Here is a 15,309-nt window from a genome sequence, read left to right as displayed (position 1 = left end):
GGAATATATATTTGGTGTGGGGTGTGGGGGGCACAGCCCCCCACAATTGCAGTTTCGAGTTTTTGGATTTTCGCTCATGTGAGTGTTTGGTTAGATAAACTTTTGTTTATCTAATATAGACCCTAGAGATGCTACACCCGGAAGGCTTTCAGCTGCAATATATTTAATAGTAACTCTCAAGCAACCAGAAAAGTACAGTTTTGTACCTACCATAAATGTAGATGTTCGAGTGTTCACACTGCTGCAGTCATCACTCTTGGGTTATCCTGCCGTCAGGCGGTCCCGCAGTCGGCCCGAGTTCCAAAGTCTTGGTCCGGTGTCGGTTGCTGTTGCTTCTTCCCTGACGTCAGTGCTCCAGGGATATATAAGATGCATCCAACGCCACTTTCTTCAGTTTTTCTTGCCCCAGATGTCAGGTGCCCCCAGTAGGTAGGCAATACATATTGCTATATAAAAATATACATATAAAAATAAAACAATACCTTCAGTCACAAGCAAATACACCACAGAGGTTGAGTAGGATAGAAAGGAATAGATAAGTCCACCTAGTTCATTGGGGATAGAGGGTGGGTAACCTGGACTGCAGCAGTGTGAACACTCGAACATCTACATTTATGGTAGGTACAAAACTGTACTATGTTCACTGTGTTACACTGCTGCAGTCATTTCTCTTGGGTTGACTCCCAAAGCTAAGGATGTGTGGTGGAACTAAACAGGGTTTGGAGAGGCTAGAAGGCCCTGCAGAACTGCAGTGGCAAAGCCAGCTCTGGTTTTAGAATATAGAGGTACGTGATAGTGCTTGGTGAAGGTGTGCACTGAACTCTAAGTTACAGCCCCCAAAATATCTTTGGTAGGTACCCCTCTGAGGAAGGCTGTTGATGTTGCTGTAGCCCTGGTGGAATGGGGCCTGATGTTACCACGCACAGATTTCCCATGGTGTGTGTAGCAGAAATGGATACAATGTCCTATCCATTTAGAAATGGTCTGTTTTGAGATAGCTTTTCCTTGAAATCCTGCAGCATAGGATACAAAGAGCTGGTCAGATTTTCTGAAAGCCTTAGTTTTATCCAAGTAGTAACGTAATTGCCTGTGGATGTCCAAAGAGTGTAGGAGCCTTTCCCATTTGTTCTGGGGGTTTGGATAAAAGGTGGGAAAATGAATGGTTTGGTTTAGGGCCACACTGGATACCACCTTTGGCATAAAGGAAGGGTTAGTTCGTAAACAAACTCTGTCTTGATGAAAAATGATGAAAGGCTCCACTGCCATTAGGGCCTGTAGTTCTGAGACTCTTCGTGCTGAAGTTATTGCTAGTAGCAGGGCAGTTTTCCATGATAGGAACTGTAGATCAGCAGTGAAATCTGGTTCAAGGGGCGGTAGTGTAAACTTTTCCAGAACAAAGTTGAGATCCCAAGTTGGTGTTGGTGCTTTCTGGGGCAGTCTTATGTTCTCAGCCCCTCTGAGGAACTGTCTTAGTAATGGATGTGAAAATATAGGAGGATCCGTGTTGTGTTGAGCTGAAATAGCTGAGGTGTGGATCTTAATAGATGAGAAGGAAAGTCCTTTGTGCAACATCTCAGTTAAATATTGAAGAATCTGAGGAATATTTGGGACATGGGGATTTTGACCTTTAGCCTGGTTCCAGGCGCAGAATCTTTTCCATTTGTCTGAATAGACTTTCCTGGTGCTGGGCCTCCTGGCCTCCAGAATGACGTCCATCACAGCTTTAGAGAGAAGTGTTGACTGGTTATTTAGGCAATTTGCCATGCAGCCAGATTTAAAGTCTTGAGCTGGCTGTGTAGAATCTGATTGTTTTGCTGAGTGAGCAGGTGAGGAATTGTAGGCAAAATCCATGGTGGGCCTTGAGCCATGTTCCTTAGTATTGGATACCAGTGTTGGCGTGGCCAGTCTGGAGCAATGAGTATCATTTGTGGCCTCTCTAATCTGGCTTTCAGCAGCACCTTTGGCAGAAGAGGCAGTGGAGGAAAGGCATACACTGTCAATGTTTTCCAACTGAATGAGTGGGCGTCCACTTTCCAAGCTAGTGTGTGGTATGTCCTTGTGCAGAATTTCCGTAGTTGGTAGTTTTGTGGGGAAGCAAACAGATCTATGTCTGGGCTCCCCCATTTTTGAGTTATCATTGTGAATACTTGTGGATCTAGTTTCCACTCGTGAGGATCTGTGATGTTTCTGCTTAGATCGTCTGCCAGTGTGTTTTCTTTCCTGGCAGGAATTGTGCTTGTAGTTGAACTTGGTAGGTCAGTGCTGTGTTCCACAAGGTCATTGCTTGTCTGCATAGGGGGTAGGAGTGTGTGCCCCCTTGCTTGTTTATGTACCACATCACTGTGGTGTTGTCCGTCTTTATTAGGAGTTGTCCTGGATGTAGGAGGTCCTTGAAAGCTGTTAGGGCATTTTGTACAGCTAGCATCTCTTTTTGATTGATATGTAGATGCCTTTGGTTTGCAGACCATTTGCCCTGAATACACTGTCCTCCCATGTGTGCTCCCCAGACATAATCCAATGCATCTGTTGTTATAGTTTGCCTGGCTGTGGGTAAGGTGAAAGGCTGACCCTTGTTGACGTGACATGCCTGAGCCCACCATAGAAACTCCTGTTGAAGGCAGGGAATCAGTGGAATTATTGTTTCCAAGCTGTGGTTGTGTTGAGACCATACGCTTTTCAGATACCATTGTAATTTCCTCATATGCAGTTTTGCAAATGTAATTAGTAGTATGCAAGATGCCATGAATCCCAAGGCCTGCAGAATTTTTCTTGCAGGGAGTTGGGTCTTTGTTGCCATCATTTTGAAGTATTGAGTCAGTTGTCTTTGCTTGCCTGGCGTGAGGTAAGCCATCTGGGCTGTTGTATTTAAGCTGGCACCCAGGAATATTATGTTTTGTGAGGGCACTAGTTTTGACTTCTTTTCATTTACTGTGTACCCTAGGCAACTTAGTAGGCTTTTGACAAACGCCAGAGGCTTTAATAGAATGTCCTTGCTTTCTGCTTGAATAAGGCAGTCCAGGTATGGATATATTTGAATCCCTCTTTGTCTGCAGTATGCAATTACTGGTGCCAGGCATTTTGTGAAGACCCTGGGTGCAGTAGATAAGCCAAAGGGCAGTGCAGACAATTGGTAATGGGTTGAACCTGCAATAAATCGGGGGTATCTTCTGCAATTTTGTCTGACAGAGACATGCAGGTATGCCTCCTTGAGGTCCAACGTTACTAGCCAAGCCTTCTTGCCCAGCATGGGCAGAAGTTGCTGTAGTGTTAGCATCCTGAATTTGGGTACTTCCAGGTATGTGTTTAGAATTGAGAGGTCCAGAATGGGTCTCCAGGCTTTGTCCTTTCGGAGAACTAGAAACAGTCTTGAGTAAAATCCTTGTCCTTGCTCCTGTGTAGGAACCTGTTGAATGGCTCTCATGTCCATGAGAGCTGAAATTTGCTTTTGAGCCTCTGCCCATTGATTTGGTGGCAGGTTTGGCATTCCTTTTATCCTTGGCAAAGTGTTAAAGTGGAATCTGTATCCTTGAGATACAACATTTAGGACCCATTTGTCTTTTGTGATGATGTGCCAATTGTCTGCAAAAAGTGCTAGTTTTCCCCCCAAGGGAGCTGCCAAGAGGGTTTTGCTTGCTAGTCTAAGGGGTAAGTCATTGTGTTTGTCCTGGTAGTTTGAGACCTGTCTTCTCCTCCTTTTTGGGTTGTGGCACTCCATTGTTGAGGCTGGTAAGAGCCTTGTGGCTGGCCTCTTCCCCTTGGGCATCTGTATCTGCCCCTCTGTGGTCTGGCAGAAGCTGGAAAGGACCAGTTTTTGGTTGGCCAATTTCTGCTGAAACGAGGAGGTTGAACCTGTAAGAAATCCTTAACTGTCTGCATAGATTTTGCCTTATCCTCCATTTTCTTTAAAACTTCTTCTGCTTTTACACCAAATAAAACATCCTGCTGTAAGGGTGCATCCAATAACTTTGCTTTAACATGATCAGGTAAAGTTTGTTCTTTTAACCAAGCATGCCTACGTATGACAGACCCTGTCACTGCTGCTCTACAAGAAGCTTCCAATGAATCAAATCCACATTGCCAAGTATGTTTTCCCACTTGTTCAGCTGAATGCAACAAATCTTGCATTTCCTTGTAATCTGGCTGGTCTGTATGTGCGAGCATTTTTTGTTTTAATTGAGACATCAGATATTGTTGATATTTCAGCATGTGAAACTGACAATTTAAGGCCCTCATAGCTAGAGTAGCTAAGGTATATACTTTCTTTCTCCATCTGTCTAGTGCTCTAGAATCTATTTCAGAGGGCACAGGATTTTTAGCAGTAGAGGCTTTAACCCCTTTTAGACCCTGGGAAATGGTTTCTGGATCAGCAACAGGGCTTTTATACAGGAATTTGTGTGATTCAGGGACTCTGTAGTATCTGTCTGGTTTGGCTGGTGCAGGAGGTAGTGAATCTGGGTTAAGGCTAGATTCTGAATAAACATCATCCACAATGTCTAACACAGGTGGAATTGCAAGTGGTCTGTGCTGGGGTAGTAAAAGGAACTCTCGGAGCCTTTTCTTAGAATCAGAGTAATCCTGGCCTTCCCAGTGGAAATGTTGCCTCATAGTATGTAAGGTTTCCCCAAAAGAGTAGTCTTCTGGGGGAGATGCAGAACTGATAGACTCTTCAGTATCAGAATCTTCATAAGGGGGAAAACAAAATTCCTGTTCCTCAGAGGAGTCTGAGGAAACTGAAACCTGGTCAGAGGAAGCGTAGTCCTCCTCCTGCCTTGGCCTTTTATCAGGAGGGGAATGGGAACCCCTGATTAGGGCAATTAAGTCTTCAGCCATCTTAAGCATCTGTTTCCTAGGCATGGGGCCTTGTACTGGAGACTGCTGTGCAGTCTTCTTTGTTTTTAAAGGAGTTTTCAGTTTTGCATAGGATTTAATAGTGAGTGTAGTCGGTCTGAAGACACCTTCAACAACTGAAGGCATTTCAACTGCACCGGAATCTCCTTCAGGCATGGAGTCGGAAGAGCCCAAAGGTAAAGGTAGTGGAGGCCCAGTAATCTCCGCTTGTGAATCGGATGTCGCCTGGGGTTCTAAATCAGCGGTTGTCAGGGGCTGCGTAGGCGCCACACTGAAAACCGGAGAACCGGCGACTGGCCTAGCAGAGGCCTTGGAGTCCGGTTTGGATTTCGGCTGCCTGTCCTTATCTTTGCGTTTTTTATGCATTCCGGTCGTTGGTAGCTCTGACAGCATGGTATAATTAAATTTCCTACCAAAATAATGTTGGGCGAAATCAAACTGACGTTTAATAGTCCGTTTATTAAACCTTGCACAAAACCGACAACCTGTGACGTCGTGGTCTGGGCCTAGGCAAGGAATACAATAAGAATGAAAGTCCTTATGAGGTATTTGCTTCCCACAAGAAATGCAATTGTTAACTTTTTCTGACATCGGACTGAGGCAAGAAAAGGTTCCCCAATGGGGTACTTAGCTTTATGAAGACTTCGGTCTGAAAATCGATTTGAAATTCTCAGGAGTCGGCCAACCGGCACTTGCGAACTGCTTCTGCTTCGGGCACCGCGCGGCAAGAAAGACTGAAGAAAATGGCGTTGGATGCATCTTATATACCCCTGGCGCACTGACGTCAGGGAAGAAGCGTCAGCAACCGACGCCGGACCAAGACTTTGGAACTCGGGCCGACTGCGGGACCGCCTGACGGCAGGATAACCCAAGAGTGATGACTGCAGCAGTGTAACACGATGAACATCTACAGTTATCCGGCATCTACCAATCCCCATGGGTTCCAGTTAACTGAGAGTTTACTGTATCACACTGTAAACATTGTACACATTTACACATTCCTTGAAATATTGTAAACATTGTTTCTTGCTACTCCTTTTTCTATGTATATTTACATTTAATATGCATTTTTGTTATGTAATGCTTGATATTTTCACTTTTGTTGTTGTCTGCAATTCTAAAGGCTATATAAAGAAGGGCATTAAGATCTCAGTAGGGGTGCAGGGAAAGGTAGCCAGGATAATTAAAGAGTCAATGGTAAAAAGTGCGAAACAGAGTTTTAGAATTATGGGTTTATTTCCCTAAAATCAGGACACTGTATGCATATATAAGACTGTAAGAAGAGCATGTCAGGGAATATACCTGGAAAGGATGGAAACAGAAAAACAAGGGCACACACTTCAGACTTGACTGCATTTTTTTTTTTTTTACTTAAAGGTGATGGACACATTAAATGAGCTTCCTGACTGATGCCATGAAGACTACAGAGGTATTTTAAAAATGGATAGAATAAGTGAAATGGGCATTAGAGAATGATGGGAAGGGGCAGTTACAAGCTGCTAGATGAACCAGACAGGCAGGCTTGGCATACATTACCAGATATTACTATATGTGCAGAGGAATATAGCCAAATTGAGACAGCACTGTTTAGAACTAGACCTTTATGCACATTGAAGCATATACTATAAAGAATAATATAACTGATAGGAAATTTGTCTACTGTAACCAACCACAGTTTATGCAATATCAGCATTACTACCTAACAAACTAACAGTAATGAAGATCATGCTTCCAATGTACTGAGATATATTGTTGACTGTCACCACCACTTGAACTGTGAAGGACTTCTTGTTTGTTTATTTTTATTTATTTGCAGTTTTCTGACTGGGAAAGTCCATTGGGCCAAAATGAGTCCATTTTCAATGGAGGCTCGGGGAGAAAAGCTCTACATACAATTATTACAAAGCTAATATCAACAAAGTTAAGCACAATACAACTTTCAAAACTACTAAAGACATCTGGAGAGGACAGAGTGAAAAAGACTTAGCAAAAAAAAAATAAAAAGAAAAATGTACAATTATGTAATGGAATATATTACCTTAGGTCCCTGTCCTCTTCACCGTGAGCATCCAGATAGACAGAACCCCATAGGCAGAAGCGGTGGCCTCGTATGATGATGATTACTGATGCATTGATCAGCAAGAATATTCCTGTTCCTGCTCCACAGTTCTGAGAGTGCTTGATTTAGGAAAAAAATATATATATTACTGAATATCTAGAGTATCAGGGGAACCTATAACACAAAGGTTAGGAGAATTAGCAATTCTTTTACAAGACTATAAAAGTAATAAAGTAATTATTTTGCCTTCAGTATCTGAAACAAGACCCTTTAGTCATAACTGCCTGTTTTCGTGAGTGAACGAAGATCAAGTTGCTCAGTCAGGATTTGGGTTTTGCTTAAGGATGCATGCTGCATCTAGCTTGCCAGCTTATTAATCAAGCTATAACTGACAGTTTGACTAAGGGTAAAGATCCTAAAGTTGGTCCACATACCGCTTCTACCTATTAGAGCAAGAATTCTGGACAAAGCCATAAATTAAAGTGGGACAAAGGCCCAAAAATAGGGAGAATTTTTAAATATTGCTCTTACAAACTTAGAACGTTGACAGAATAACAGGATTTGCATTAGCATGAATTTTCTGAAGGACATGAATTCTGAAACCAGATGTCTGTCATTATTTTCTAAAGCAATCTGCAATGATTTACCACTATTTTGCCAGAAAACCAAAAGTATATGAAAAACAGACCAAAAATACGAGGCCAAAATCTGGACATTCTGTGAAAATCTGCACAGTTGAGAGGTACGCTGTTCCACAGTAGGCAGAAGTGGTGCATGGAAGAATTCCAACAGTATGGCCCTATGCATTTCTTAAATACACTATACATACACAGAAAGAACAATGGTGTAGTTGCATGCTGTTATGACCAGTAGTACAAATTAGTTATGCAATCACTCAGAAGAATAACGTGTATAGCACAATTCACATTATCAAAAAGTATGCACCATGTTATGAAGCCTGCAGTTTGTATAAATATATACAAAATCATTCCAAAGCACTGAAATGATTTGTTGTGAAGGCCACCACTGAGCAACAATGTAATAATTAAAAATAAATAAATAAAAGTACACGACCCTATTGCAGCAAATACCGGCATCTAAATACACAGTGCACGAAAACATACATATGCACATAAGCACGCTTATCAATGTAGCCATCACATCCACTGATTCCTCCAATGTTAGGAAGGGATCTTACTTTGACCACAACACCTCCCTCCAAAATGAGATATAAATGAATAATGGTGAAAATGCATATGCAGCAGGGGAGAAACCTTCACAAAATGCATTCCATGCATGTGTACCAACATCACAGTAACTGTGAGTCTGCTCCACTGTTATTTATTCACCAGGAAATTCCACTGGGCCCAAAGACCCATTTTCAGTGGAGACCCGGAGAGAAAAGCCCCATACAATCACAGAAATTTTTACATAACATCAGCTTAACTTTGAAAGTCAAGAAAGCTTCTACATAATACAAACTTAAGTAGCTATACAAGACAAATACATATTATAGAGCAGGGGTGTCCAACCTTTTCAGTTGCAAGGGCCGCATTGAGTCAACAGAAATGGTCTGGGGGCAAACGGCAAGTGAGGACCAAAAAAAAAAAAAAACACCACAGGTTTATGCGGACTAATGTGGCTGTATTGTAGGTTAATTTGAACAATAAATAAATTAATAAATATAAATAAATTAATAAATGCATAATATTTGCCCTAAAATTCAATATCTCATTCTAATTATTTAAAAAACAGTTATATCTAACATCTTAGTAAAGTTTCAAACACTTCAAGCACGAATGAATTGACATGTTCACAGACTAGCTTACATAGTCAGTTAACAGACAGACATGCAGACAGATACCTACTGGAAAAGGCCACAATCAATATATATTATATACATATTGACCTCCGTTTCATATTAGTTTGATGGACGTTCACTAGACTACAGATTTTAACACCCCTTTCTTTTGAGTCATTTTGCCTAGTATAGACAGCACTGAGGAATAACCAATGGAACAGTATAACAAACTGAAATATTGTAATGAATTATTCAGACTGTATAATTACCAAGTAATTTTACAAATGAGTCAGCATAGTTCAATTAGGGTTACCACCTGTCCCACTTTGAGGACAGTCCCTCTTGGGCAGTTGTGTCCTGACAAAAAATTTAAAAAATGGCAAATGTCCTGAGATTTTATCTGCCTAAGCAGCAGACACCTCCAAAGCAGACACCCAAGCAACCGCTACCCCAAAACAAAATACGTGCAACACATATCTCACAAAGCCAGTGTACCGAGCAGTCACAGCCCTTAAGACTAAACAACACGCCTGATACACTTGTAATAGGTGACTATCGTCAGGCACACTGACGTCCCGCTCACCAGGCTGAACAAGGAGAGGGTCACGGTGAGCAGCCTGCCGGGCGCTAGGATCCGCCACATAACACAAGCACTCAGGTCACTGCAAGGCAAGTACAAATATGACTCAGTCATTGTCCATGCTGGTGTGAATGACCTGAGACGTACCTCCCTGGACTACATGAAAAGAGACATAAAGGAGCTCTCTGAGCATGTAGACCAGGCCGGTATGACCCTGCCCTTGAGTAGCATCTTACCCTCACCAGGCCCATAATTGAGTACAATGCCCCTTTTGGGATGGACCTTACCAGACACCTGCAGCAATTGGAAAGACCCCAAAAGTACCTCACCGAGAGGATCAAAGGGCTCAAACAGATGCCATATGCTGCCCGGTTAAAGAAACTCCAGCTCTACTCAGCGGCATACCGCCTGTTCAGAGGCAATCTGTGCCTGACGTATAAAGCCATGTCCAACCCGGAATTAATGGACATGCTGCACCTCAGAAAATCCAAATCCCATCGAGCTACGCACTCGAGAGACTTGAACCTCAGCACTGAAATAAATAGGACATGCTGGAGGGACAAATTCATAACAGAGGCTCCTTCACTCTGGAATAAAATCCCAGTCAGGTTAGTGGAAAAAGTCCCAAAAGGACAAATTTTAAAACTGCTCTTATAAACTTAGAAAGTTGCAATAACAGGATTTGAGTTAGGATGCATTTTCTGAAGTCCTCTTACAAACAAAAAAATGCAGAACTTTTCTCACTTCAGCCAGTATCTCCATCAACAGTTAAGAAACTATTCCAACATTAAAATTAAGCTCACTAGCTCAGATAATTTCTTAGTGCGAGTTCTCTATTAAAAAGCTGTTTATATAGCAAATCTTATGAGATTCTTATGAATCACTTTATAACTGACTCATACATCCATAAACGATATATAAACATTCATGTTATCCCCATTCACAAGAAGGAACATGACTCAAATTATCAAATTTCCCCATTGCTACATTATCATTACTTGCAAAGGTTGCAGAAAGATGCATATGTAAACAGATCATCACTTTTTAACAGAAAAGAGTATGTTATTCTTAATAAAACACAGCTTTACACCAACCCATTGCACTGAATCTGCCCTAGTAGCATTCCAAAACACCATCAACCAGAATCATAATAAAGGACAAAAACCTTGACCATTGCTAAGGATACATAATATCAAAAACTAGTTATGCTTGAGCTTTATTATATTGTGAATGAGTCATTGGAGGTATATTCTCAAATACCTTCATGCAAAACTTTGCTCAGATGCAAAAACTAATTTAGCCTTCATTTTTGAAGTACTGAGGAGTGTGGATTGAAATATGTAACTTAACTTAACCAATAACATGAAATTCTGGAATTAAAATTTGAGTCACGGAGGCAACAACACAAAACACACCATTTCTAGGCACATAGTTGAATTATCCTGGCTAACAAATTAAATGAATGAATGAATGAATGAATGCTTAAACTCACCCCAAAGATAATGCTATAAGGGTGATATGTATATATGTGAGTGTGTGGTGTGTGGTGTGTGATATGTAGCATGGTATGGGGGACCATTTGCAGTAAGTCCTGCTATCAACCTTGGTTGCTTTTCAGATGGTAAGGAAAACTGTGCATAAATGAATAAATAAATTAATGCAGTTTGTTTAGAAAAGAGAAAATTCATGCAGTTCCACCCTCCTTTCAGCTGCTGTTCCATCCTTATGCTTTTGTCATATACATAGTAAAAAGTAAGCTTATTGCATTTGGCTAAATAGAAAAGATCTCCGATTCTTTTGCAGTGTTGGTCTGATAAAATGGCTTACTAGTGTATCAACATAATCCAAGATGTAACAGTTACATAGAAAATTGCATGATACTGACATCAGGTTTGTTCTGCCCCTCGCAGTGGTGCTATCTTTATTTTACTGACTGGTGTACACTTACAATGCATCAAATTAAAATAGTTTTTTTCTTCATGTTGTATTGGCTCATTACATACTGAAGGTTATTTAGTTTTGGGATTGTGGAGGGAGGTAGTAAATATATTGTAGTGAGATGCAGAGTGTGTGTGTGTGTGTGTGTGTGTGTGTGTGTGTGTGTGTGTGTGTGCACATTTCTTTCCCTGAGAAACACCTTTAATTACGTGATATAGCTCCTCACCATAAATACCAACAGAGCATTGCATGTTAAAATGAAATTTCCTAAAATGATGCATATAAGAGTTTTGATTATTGTGCCGAAGAATTATTATTCTATTAAGTTTGAAAACATCAGTGAACTATTTTATGCTTAAGTACAAAATGAGTGATAAAACTCCTGCACATAATATTAATTATCATGACCCCACCCGTCTCATAATTAGAATATTAAGTAGAATATTCAAGATGTTTGGTACTGTGAAACCAAAGGCAGAGTATGCTGGAATTGCCACCATAAAATGTTTTTACAAATACAGCAGTTAGCAAAGTTTGACCTTCAAGCCAGTGAAATAGTTGAAATAATTATGATGATACTGTGAATAACTTAAAATAATACAGAACATATGTTGTTAGGTTTCCTCTCCCAACATAATTGGTAAACAAGTGAATAACACTTCTGCTTCATTAAGAACAATTATAGTTTTTTCAATGACTAAAAGAATTCCTTATGTTTATATTAATATAGAGTAGACTTTGAATACAAGCAAATGCCATGCGTTGTCACTAATTTTTAAATAACCAAGGAAAGTAGACATTTTTTCTCTTACTCTCACTGTATCACACTGAGATACTTACACATATGCAAACAAACAGACTCACACAGACACACACAGACACACACAGACACACACACACACACACACACACACACACACAGACACACACACACACACACACACACACACTTCCCCCACAGTGTTTCTTCACTCCCTTTTTTTTTGTTTCACTTCTTCTTTCACACGGCTGCCTAGTTTGCTTGTAAGCCTATTTTAATTTAATTTTGGATGCAAGAGAAAAGTACAGTTTTGTACCTACCATAAATGTAGATGTTCGAGGATCCCATTGCTGCAGTCCTTACTATTGGGTATAGTCCGCATCCAGTCGGCCCGAATACCAGAGTATAAGGCTGGTCGGGGGGCGCATTAGCGTCAGGGTACAAATGCGCATGACCGACGTCATATCCTCAGTCTTTTCTTGCCCCAGATGTCAGAAGACCCTAAAAAGACAAGGCCCAAAATACCTGCACCAAAAATATGTACAATATATACATGAATATATACAAAAAATATAAGCATGAAACCTCACCTACACAACCACCCCTAAACACAGAGGGAAGGAGGGCAATGGGATCCTCGAACATCTACATTTATGGTAGGTACAAAACTGTACTATGTTCTTCCCCATTGCTGCAGTCCTTACTATTGGGTAGAATCCCAAAGCAGAGGTAAGGGAGGCTGGCAAATCATAAAGCAGGAGCTGACAACATGCCTTGCAAAACAGCTGTGGCAAAACCAGCCCTAGACTTAGAGTAGATAGGAAGGTGATAATGCTTAGAGAAAGTATGCACTGAACTCCAAGTAGCTGCTTCCAAAATATCCTTAGTTGCCACCCCTTAGAAATGCTGTTGTAGTGGCAGCAGCCCTAGTGGAATGAGGCCTAATCCCAGCTGGAATCTCCTTGCCATGATGGGAATAACAAAATGCAATGCAAAAGCCAATCCACCTAGAAATAGTTTGTTTTGACACAGGCTTGCCCTGAACTCAAAGCAAAAGAAACAAACAACTGCTGAGACTGCCTAAAATCCTTAGTCCCGCTTAAATAATAACGAATTGCCTGTGTACATCTAAAGTGTGCAAAATCTTTTCCTTTATCTTGGGGTCTGCATAAAAGTAGGCAAATGAATAGTCTGGTTTAAAGCCACACTAGAAACCACCTTAGGCATAAAGGAAGGATTAGTACGTAATGATACCCTATCCTTATGGAAAATCAAAATGGCTCTACTGCCATAAGGGCCTGCAACTCAGATACCCTTCTTGCAGAAGTAATAGCCAACAGAAAAGCAGTCTTCCATGACAAGTATTTCAATTCAGCAGTAGCCAGGCTCAAAAGGTTGTAGAGTAAGTTTTCCAACACAAAATTGAGATCCCAAGCAGGAGTAGGAGCTCTCACGTGGGGTCTTATATTCTTTGCCCCTCTAAGAAACTGCTTGAACAAAGGATGCGAAAACAATGGTGGGTCACAATCATAGTGAGCTGAAATTGCTGCAGCATGAATCTTAATAGAAGAGAAGGACAAACCTTTGTCCAATAACTCAGTAAGGTATTGAAGAGCCGCACTCAAATTAGGCTCAGAAACCTGCAAATTCTTTGCTGTACTCCAAAATAAAAATCTCTTCCATTTTTGCGTACACTTTCCTTGTACTAGGTCTTCTAGCTTCCATAATCACATTTAAAACTTGTTGAGGAAGTTGAGACCTGCTGTGTTTCAACACAGAATATGCCAGGCTGTTAGATGAAGAGAGTGAAGCTTGACATTGAGCAGATGACCATCCTGCTGAGATAACAGATGAGGAATCAGAGGCAAAGGCCATGGAGGCTTCCTTACCAGACTAGTAGTGGGTACCAGTGTTGCCGAGGCCAATCTGGAGCTATCAAAATCATCCTTGGCCTGTCTTGTCTGACCTTCAATAGTACCTTTGGAAGAAGAGGTAGAGGAGGAAAGGCATACACATGAAGGTTTTTCCAACTGAAAGACAGAGCATCCACTTTCCAAGCTGTGTGATGAAACCCTTTGTGCAATACTGTGGCAGCTGGTGGTTTAGTGGAGAAGCGAACAGATCTATGTCTGGAGTTCCCCATGACACTGTCAATGTTTGAAATACATGAAGATCCAGTTTCATCCATGATTTGTCTGCTTAACACATCTGCTAAGGAGTTCTGTGCTCCTGGCAGAAACCTTGCCTGAAGAGTTAGTTGCAAGCTTAGCGCAGTCTCCCATAAAATCATTGCTTGCCTGCATAGAGGATAAGAATGTGTTCCCCTTGCTTGTTGATGTACCACATGACAGTTGTGTTGTCTGTTAGAATCAACACCTGCCCTGGAAGAAGTAACTCCTTGAAAGCCATTAATGCAAACTGGACTGCTAACATCTCCTTCATGTTGATATGTAGATGCAGTAGTCTGGCAGGCCACTTGTCTTGTATCCACTTTCCATTTGGATGAGCTCCCAAGCAATGTCCGAGGCATCTGTCGTTAAAATCTGACTCGCCTCTGGCCGGGTCACAGAGAGTCCCTTGTTTAGGTGACATTCCTGAGCCCACCACAAAAATTCTGTTGAAGGCAAGGTATTATTTGAATGACAGTGTCCAAATCCTGGCAGTGCTGTGTCCATACATTTTTGAGATACCATTGTAGCTTCCTCATATGCAGTTTGGCATTGGGAAGCACCAGAATACAAGATGCCATGAACCCTAATGCTTGAAGGACTGTCCTTGCAGTCAGCACGGACTGATGAGATAGTCGATGGAAGTAAAGTGATAGACTCTGTTGTTTGTCCGGGGTTAAAAAGGCCATCTGGGCTGCTGTATTCAGTCTCACACCCAGAAAGCACATGTCTTGAGAGGGTACTAGACTGGACTTTATTTCGTTCACAGAATACCCTAGGCATCTTAGCACTGCTATAACATGTTCCAGATGCTGTACAAGGTCTTCCTTTTCTTGAGCCAGAATCAGGCAGTCGTCCAAGTAAGGATAGATTTGAATTCCTTGAAGCCTGAAGTAAGCTATCACTGGAGCCAGAACCTTTGTGAATACTCTGGGCGCAGTAGATAAGCCAAAGGGCAATGCAGAGAACTGATAATGAGAATTTCCAGCTCGAAACCGCAGATACTGCCTGCAACTTATAGGCACATGAAGGTAAGCTTCCTTGAGATCTAGAGTTACCATCCAGTGATCTTTGCCCAGCAGAGGTAAAAGCTGTTGTAACGTCAACATCTTGAACTTGGGAATGTCCAGAAAAGTGTTGAGGAGAGATAAATCC

The 15,309-nt window shown here is 41.4% G+C and overlaps 1 protein-coding gene across 4 annotated transcripts in view; it reads right to left on the bottom strand.

Moving 5' to 3' along the window:
* The window catches only part of UBR3 (ubiquitin protein ligase E3 component n-recognin 3), a 4,226,407-nt gene that overhangs the window by 120,612 nt on the left and 4,090,486 nt on the right, over positions 1-15,309 (bottom strand). For all 4 annotated transcript variants that reach the window (XM_044075499.1, XM_044075501.1, XM_044075502.1 and 1 more), the window contains one exon: positions 6,887-7,026. In XM_044075499.1, the coding sequence (XP_043931434.1) occupies positions 6,887-7,026 (140 nt within the window). The remainder of the gene's footprint in view (positions 1-6,886; positions 7,027-15,309) is intronic.

The sequence above is a fragment of the Protopterus annectens genome, chromosome 6.part1 (genome assembly GCF_019279795.1).
Source record: "Protopterus annectens isolate FY-2018-M chromosome 6.part1, PAN1.0, whole genome shotgun sequence".
Classification (NCBI taxonomy): domain Eukaryota; kingdom Metazoa; phylum Chordata; order Ceratodontiformes; family Protopteridae; genus Protopterus; species Protopterus annectens.
Note: the sequence above shows the minus strand (reverse complement) of the source record. Positions and strands in the feature narration are given on the sequence as shown.